The 8,692-nt window shown below is 36.6% G+C and overlaps 1 protein-coding gene across 1 annotated transcript in view; it reads left to right on the forward strand.

Annotated features, from left to right (window-relative positions):
• The first annotated feature begins 354 nt into the window (after positions 1-354).
• AGPAT5 (1-acylglycerol-3-phosphate O-acyltransferase 5) overlaps positions 355-8,692 on the forward strand; it is a 58,665-nt gene continuing 50,327 nt past the window's right edge. The window contains exon 1 of the mRNA XM_075202486.1: positions 355-849. Within this exon, the coding sequence (XP_075058587.1) occupies positions 631-849 (219 nt within the window). The 5' untranslated portion in view covers positions 355-630. The remainder of the gene's footprint in view (positions 850-8,692) is intronic.

Here is an 8,692-nt window from a genome sequence, read left to right on the forward strand (position 1 = left end):
TTGGAAAAACAGAATAGAATCCGTAAAAAAAAATGTCAGTTGATACCAGTTTTCAAACATGGTTTTGTGTGTAAGTACCTAGCAATTTATAAACATGCTTGCTTATAAAATGTCCATTACATAAGGACACGAATAAAAACAAGAAGACATCTGCACCCTCACTTGCTGACTTGACAATATCAGTAGACTTTATTATCTGTAACGCACACACATGATATTGCAACCAGACCCACCAGCTTTAAACTCAATCATACTATCCTAGAGTTAGGGTTATTTTCCAGTTACAAAGATGGCGCCCAGTTCACATTGCGTATGACGTCACAACGCCTAGGAGACAGCCCTTTCATTCACTGTCTTGTCTGCAGCAGTGACCATAGAAAGCAGAGTGGCACTGACCCGGTTCCTATCTTAGGCGGCTACGGTTCGCATGCAGTTGTGTTACTGACAGGAGTGCACAAACTTTCCTACTATTTCAGCCATGCAGCCGCCCCTCCTCTCTCAGCTGTCACACAGCAACCAGCAGCACGGGGTCTCCAGCGCAGCCCCTCCCCCTCACGTCTTGCCGGGTGTCAGTAGGTGCAGTGTGTCAAGCTCTACTCACTTCCTAGGGTGTGAGGCTTAACCATCACCATGCTGCTGTCCGCGGTGCTTCACACCTATTCCCTCCGTTACATGCTGCCTGCCGCCCTCATGCTGGGCACGGCCCCCTCTTATCTGCTGGCCTGGGGGTGTTGGAGGGCCTTAAGCACCGTGCTGCCCGAGAGCCTGTACCGGCGGGGGGACGACCGGTTGTACACCATCTACCAGAGCATGGTGCTCTTTTTCTTCCAGCACTACACCGGGGTGCAGGTCAGGGCTCGCTGTGGGGGATCACATATCTGGGGGTGGGGGTACTGGTGACCAGGGCATGGGGGACACTTGGGGTTCTTGTACTTCTAGACCGATGTTTCATTAAGTGTTCCTGCTGAATGTTGTAGAAAGAATGAAAGATGTGTGCAATACCTGTCTAATGCGTGAAAAATCACCAGTGGGTCTGTGGGTTATATTGGAACTTTGGTTGTATGGTATGTCTTCAATCTCATTTGTGTCCTCTTCTTCCTTCCAAATGTCACTTCTGGTTTAGTTACTTTCTATCACCGCTGTTTTAGAAATTATGACCGTCCCTTCCAAACTTTTCCTTTACTGGAATATGCAGAGCCAGGCAACTTCATTCATTTCAGCTACATGGTAGTGTTGTAAAAATAAGTGTGCCCTGTGGCGCTAGAGTGACCTTGAGTGTAGGATGCTAGGAAATGACTATCCATGCTGCAGTCACGTTATACAGTTATTTACATTTCATACATGTGACACTGATATGCCCTATTATAGTCATATCATTTTCACTTTTTGTGATCAGTATAATTAGTCGTTGTTACTAATTGTGTACCACACACAGAACAGTGATTGTCATTTCTAGGCAAAATATTAAAATAGGCTCTTCTCTGAGTTGCATGCAATCAGTATTTTGCTATTTCTGTCAATAGTTTGTGCTTGGACTCCTCAAACGTTTGACTTCTATAAACATCTGAATCTTTAGTTTTGAGTCTTTTCCCACTGTTTGTATCCTGAATCATGGTGTGTAAACCAACAATTGTTTTTGTTTTTTAGATGTTTTGTGTATGGATTCAAATTTATGTGGGCATTATATGTAATATCTAGTAATATAATATTTTTTATTATGGTATAAAACTTTTTTAAAATAACCCATTTGCAGTGAAGTTCATTAAGAAATCTTAAAATTTGTCTCTTTTAAAAGGCAGCTTTTTAAAAATGACCTTTAATTTTATGGTAATTTCTCTTAAGAACAAAGAAAAATACAACTCCCTAAAAATCACGATTATTCCAGTGAGCATTAAACTATGAGGAATTGCAAACAAACATATGAGCAGTGGACTTGATTGAAGGAGGTAAAATAGAATAAACTGATTTCACTTTAAATCTCAAAAATGCAACTGCAACTTTTGACTCTTGTGGTTAGATTTACTAAGCTGCGGGTTTGAAAAAGTGGGGATGTTGCCTATAGCAACCAATCAGATTCTAGATTTCATTTATTTAGTACCTTCTACAAAATGACAGCTAGAATCTGATTGGTTGCTATAGGCAACATCCCCACTTTTTCAAACCTGCAGCTTAGTAAATCTAGCCCTTGGTGTGTGGGGTGGGGTATTAGGTTCAGCTTGAATTCCCACTGCGCACAGTTCTGGGTAATTACCATCATTGATTTTGGCCCTTGGTGCAACCAATCATACCGTGAGACTCCTACGGGACATCACACTGAATTGACAAGTAGTGTTTTTAATTATGTTTTTCACTTAAAACACTGATTACAATTCTTATTATGGGTGCATAGCTTGTTTTAAAAAAGAAAATGCACATTATTTTAAAATAGTTTTCATGCAGTTGGTCATTTTTATGACCAATACTGCTTTTTAGGAATACTGCCAATACCACTGATTTGCAGAACACATGGCTCATAGTTTTTTGACCTTCCTGAGTTTGTCAGAAGATAATTTCACTAACATTGTGTATGAATTGCTAATCAAATTTTGTTTTGCCGTTCTCTGAGAAAATCTGCATGTCTGTGTTCAGTATGTGTTTTTGTATAAATGTTTTGTTCGGAATACTATTGAGGAATAGGCAGCTCTAATAATATATTGTTTCAGTAGACATTAATTCAAAATAATTATTGAGGAGTGTAGATGTTTCATAGGCCAACGTTTTGGGCCAAACGCAGGGTCCATTGTCAAGAGAACTACTAAGTACACAATGTGGGCCATTTATGAAATCTAGTCCAAATTAAAAGTGCTTTAGAAAGTGGTCTGTTGCTATGATCACAGCAACGTTTTCCTTTTCACTAGTAGAAATATTAAAATTTTAAGTGTGCAAATAACATTAATTTAAACATCTCCCACTTAGCCACAGCAATTTATTTTCCAAATTGTATCTGTTTTGTTGTTCTTGGCATTGTATTACTTCCCAAATTAGAAACAAACAATGCCACAGCTTTGGTTTCCGCACCATTACGGTGCCATCTTCATGGTGTCTAAACAATTGCTACATAAATGATTCCACACCAATTATATGCCATGTTCAGGGTGTTAATAATCCAGAAGATGGCCGAGCATTCTATGCATAGTCATTGAGAACCCTCTTCCTTGCTGTTCATAAGATGTAAGAAATAGAGAAATATATTTTCTGTCTTGTTGGGTGCAAAGGTAAGGTTCCCTGAGGGGAGTCTTATGCAGACTCTCTTTTGAGCTTTGCTTGAAAGCTTCAACCAGTCAGAGCAGTCACTTCTCATGTATTTGGATCCCTCCTGTCTCCTATTCACCTCCTGTTATGGCTGACATATGCCTTGGTTGCTCTGCTTGTGCAATGGGACTTGCCATGGATGAGTTAATTTTTCCTGGGTTACTATGCAGTAATCATATTGTTTCAGCCATGACAGACCCACTGCAGTAAAGCTTAGGTGAGATGTCACAGTAGCTCCTAACACATTAAATAATAAAATATGTATTTTCCCAGGAGGACCTCTTTATAGTAAAAGATGCGTAGGCTCGGTTTTCCTAAACCCCCCTTCCCCCCCTAACATCGCTAATCTGAGTACAGAGTGGGGCCGGCTCGGTATTTTCCCGCTTCCTTTTTGGTTTCCATAACTACCTCCCAACCCAGGAGATCCATCGCCATTGCTCACACAGAATCAGGGGTAGCAGTGTTCCTGCCAATCTCCATTCTACAGTGACATTTCTCACACAGAAACAGAGAGCAGTGTTCTTGTCACTTGACAAACATTGTCTGGAAATGACTGGAAAGTAATTTTATTGAGGATAATAATAATGTAGGATTAAAAAGCAAAGTTACGTGATTTTAGCAATTTTTAAAAAATAAAATAAAAGCTACAGATCCAAAACAAAAAACACGGGGGTCAGTGAACATCCCTACTTTGATGTGATTTAACTCTTGATTTTACATAGAGATTTTGTATGTTTTCGGTTATTTAGACTTTTAACCATGCATTTTTAATTTGGTTTTGTTGCTCTAAATTTAGATTAGAGCTTTGTATCGGTATTCTACTATGGGTATGTCTGAATAAGAGACAGATAATATCGTTTGTAGTTTTTGTGAAGTGCAGTAATGTCTCGCCTATTGATATTGATGGACTCTATAATTAAAGAGGCTGCAATAAAAGGCTTTGTAAGTCAATACAATATTAAGTCTTCAAATACTATGCCAATTTTTTGTATTTTTTTTTTACAATATTGAACGGAAAAGTGATTTTCGAGGATAGTTTCTTGGTATTCCTTAATAAACATTCAAAGGAGATTATATATATATATATATATATATATATATATATATATATATATATATATAATTTTTTTTTTTTTTTTTTTTTTCTCTTGCATGCTCAATGATATTGGACATGCAGTTTTCATTATTGTATCCAACATCTGAGTGATCATTTTGGATAGTTTTCCAGAGGTCCAAAAACTGTATAATTTACCAAATGCTTTTTTGTTTTGAGTTTTTTTTTTTTTTTTCAATAAGTGAAGTGCTTAACTTTCTTTTGTTGTAAAGCACAGGCTAAACAGTTAATCCAAACCTGTGTCTCCTGCTTATGTGAACATTCTGATGATCTAATTGGCTCCAGGCTGTTTTATACCTACCTGCTTCAAAATTAGGAACATAAAGAAAGGGCATATGATGAAAAACAATAACAAAAGTTTCTCTGAACCGAGTGGACCTTAAAAATATTCCATCTGCCTCTATAAAACATAAATTTAATTTTCTAGTTGTCTGTTATAACAGACTTTTTGTAACTCATCTTTTTTTAATTTTTAATTTTTTTTTATCTCCAAAAGCACACACTTTGCCTAGCTAATTCTGTCTCTATTTTGCATTAAAAGCCAATTGTATTATGGAAGGGCTGCTAGCAAAAGAGCGGCTCTAGATGAATACCTAAAAATTAAGCATTTTGTTTAGATACATATGGTCATGTCGCAAAGTTGTTGCATCTCAAAAATCACAGCCCCGATTAATGCATCCCCTGGCCCCTCTATTTGAAATAATTATTCACTAAATCCAGTATATGTTAATTGTGACTGGATAATGGCTATTCGAAGCAGAAAAATGTGTCTGATTATGACCAACAGGTCTATTTAATCTGCACAATAACATTATGGGGTTAAAGCATGTGGCTGTTATTGACAGTCATTTTTAATTTATAACATTTAACCTTAAATAAGTCCAAATAATTTTAAAATACTTTTACAGTTTTAGCAAGGTTACAGCTGCCATCTTCATGCTCTTTATACTATCTAGTTTCTTATGCTAGATATTCAGAAAAATCTAAGCTTGATTTCCTGTTGTTTTTGAATTATAGAACTAATTTGCATCAAACTTCCAAAATCTCTACTCCTAATTTATACTAAATTTGATCATCCTGAAGGATAGACACAATGACATGGATAAAATGGCTTTGGGAGTTTACAGTTTTTCCTGCCATACATGTCTCTTTGCACAACAGACTTGTCCCGTTGAGAAATAATGCACTTAAAAATGTCAAAGGATGGAATAAATAATTGCTGCATTGATTTGCAGAACATAAACTATTACCCATCAATCAACTACATTTTTAATTTTTTCATCTCATATTTTTTCTAGCAGACTAAATAAAAAAGGCTGGTTCTGATTACGCACATCAGTCAATTAAAGTGGCGCCATGGTTGTACTATATATGTATGTATTGCTGTTGATTTGGACACGGACATTTTCTGTTGTAATGCTGTAACTCCACTACAGTTGTTCCATATTTCTGTGACTTACAATGAAGTGAGAATGTCCTTTGTCTTTAATGAAGCAATTGTTAATTTGCAGATTTTGAATATACACAATTGCTAGGGCGGTGTATTTGATAAATGGTTCCTCTCCTCTACAAGAATTCAGTATTTTATTTGTATGACCGTTCTGGAAGTGTTTTTCACCTGGAGTGTCTTCCTTAGAACACCGATATAAGATGCACGAGCTGAAATGATGTCGTATACAATAGCTGACAGATTTATCTGTTTAAATTGTTTTAGTTCCACATATTTTGTTTCTCATGGTCTAGGTATTGAAATCTGGCTTGCAAGAGCCTGTGGCTATCCAAACAGCAAAGTTTGTTAATTTGCATTTTTGAACTTTACTGGGTGTTATGCCTATTCAAAGTTATGTGCGGGCAGTCTTTACTTTGACCCAGATAGGCAGTAAGGTTTTGTCTTGAATTGTATGTTTCTGTAGAACACTGTCAATTCTGATTAAAATTGAGTAATATATATCTGAAAATGCAGTCCTAAAAGTCCACCTTGCGCACACACACAGACCAAATGTTTTTTGACTAATAGACAGGTCTGTGATCTAGGCAATGAAAGCCTTTTACTCTGATGGCATTCATGTAACTTGTCTTGTAGACTACAGTTAATACAGATACCTGTCCTCAGATTGAAAGAGGGGTTTATCAAGTCATGTGACTATTTCTTCCATTTAATATTGAAGACTTAGGGGCATATTCAATTCCGATTCGCAGCCGCGGCTGCGCATATAAAGCGGCAATACCCCTATGGGGTGCACACAGAAATCCACAATGTTGCAGTACCGGGACCCGTGCGTCCGCGAATCGGAATTGAATATGCCCCTTAGTGTTTTTTTTTTAAATTGCTGTACAATGTAGTTCAGGATTAAGCCACCTATTGTACCTCCATGGCATCAGACAAATTAAAAACTGTTTTAAATGAAATAATGAATGACCTATTCAAAACAAATTAGAAATTGTATTTGTTAAACATTTAAAGATATAAAGGGTCACTGCGCATTCTACACAACACTCATTCTAGTTAGCATTCATACACATTTGGCATTCTTTAGAATAAATTTACACCCTTTAGTTGGTACTTGGGATTTTCTGATAACAATTGAGAAACACTGGTGGTGTTGTCTCAGTAATAACTGGCAATATTTGTATTCTTGAAATGTCATTTTTTTTTTGTATATTCTGGGCCTGATTAGTTTTTAAATGCAACCTGCATGCAAGCTGCGTTTTTAAAACGAGCGTGGAACTTGAGCGTACGTGCACCTGTATTCAAATCCAAGTGGATCTTAAGATGCGTTTCAAATTGAATCTAGGTAATCTGCTAAACAGTACCTGTCGTATGTTAACAGACTGTGTGATACATACATGCAGTCCCATCAGAACGCATGTAAAAAAAATAATTTATAAAAGTAATTACAAAGAAAATATATAAATTTATTAAAGTCCTATACTATAATCGTCAATAAAAATGTTTTTTTTTTTTTTTTTGTTTCGAACATTCAGTTTTATGTACATTAAATTAATAATTTAGAATGTTCTTATTGTGTACTGTACATACAGTCCGTTTTTTGTGGTTTCTCTTCCTTGCATACACATGTTCTGTGCTATATAGTGGAACACATGCAGTTTTTAATACAAAAACAATGCTGAGACTCTGGCATTTACACCTGCCCTGTAACTGGTGCCAATTATATGACTGAAAAATACTTAGAAACCCAAAACTTGAGTCTGCTGCATCTGCATTGGCACGCCCTTACTGTCTGCTGCACCTGCATTGGCACGCCCTTACTGTACATTGCCTACGTTCATCCGCCCTTCCCTACCCTCTTCTGTCCTTCCGAGTAGTATGTGTCATGTGTATAAACTTGAATTGCATGCAATTGAGTTCATTGGTGTAAGGTCCGTTTCTGAGCATGCACAGAGCTATTTCACACAAATTAAAGCATGCAATGGAACTTACGTGTGAAGAATCAGGTCCCCTATGTTTAGGCACTGGCCTCGAACATATGCTAAGTTTTTTTGAGCAGTGAAACGTGTGAGGATTATCCAGGGTGTTGCATTGTTACTAAGAATCAAGTTGTTTTCTACACGTGATATATTTTTATTATATTCTAATCACGTTTAGTTTGGTTTTCTGCTTACATTGGATTTTATTGGGTCAATTTTAGTGTCAAGTCATTGATATCTCCTTAGCACTGATTATGAAACACATGCTGCATGTACAAGTGAAAGCCCATAAGAAAATGTTGTCTTATAGGAAAAACTGGAACATACCCTCATAGAAAAAGCATTAATTCAGTAACAAACCCTCAAACTTTTCACCTTTATGTAGCCAAAAACTTGCAGGACTATATATGTAAATTTGCTGAAGAATAGTGGTGAGTTTTTATGCTTAGCTACTTGGTGAAGAAAAATTTACTTTTTATTGTGTACAATATGTATGTAGAGAACACTTTGAGGTTGTCCCGTTTTAAAAAGTCTGGGGGTTAGGACACACTTTAAATGTCCATCAAGAAATACATTTATAATTGGGAACCTCTCTTACCCCTATTTAGTTGAGCTGTTGTGGCCTTGTAAAGGTTTACAACCTCTACAAGAGATCTTCATATTTTTATATCTAGTGATGCTTTAAAATTTGTCTCAATTCTAAAAATAGAATACGTTTAATTTTTTTGGGAGCACCTTTGAAAATGTGCAACAGTGGTTTTTTTTGTACTCGGTATATCTGAGGATCCAATTGGAAAGTATTCATACAGAACAAAAATTGTTGCGAAATCTTTCATATATTTAGCTGACCACATACAT

This window comes from Mixophyes fleayi, chromosome 3 (genome assembly GCF_038048845.1).
Source record: "Mixophyes fleayi isolate aMixFle1 chromosome 3, aMixFle1.hap1, whole genome shotgun sequence".
Lineage (NCBI taxonomy): Eukaryota > Metazoa > Chordata > Amphibia > Anura > Limnodynastidae > Mixophyes > Mixophyes fleayi.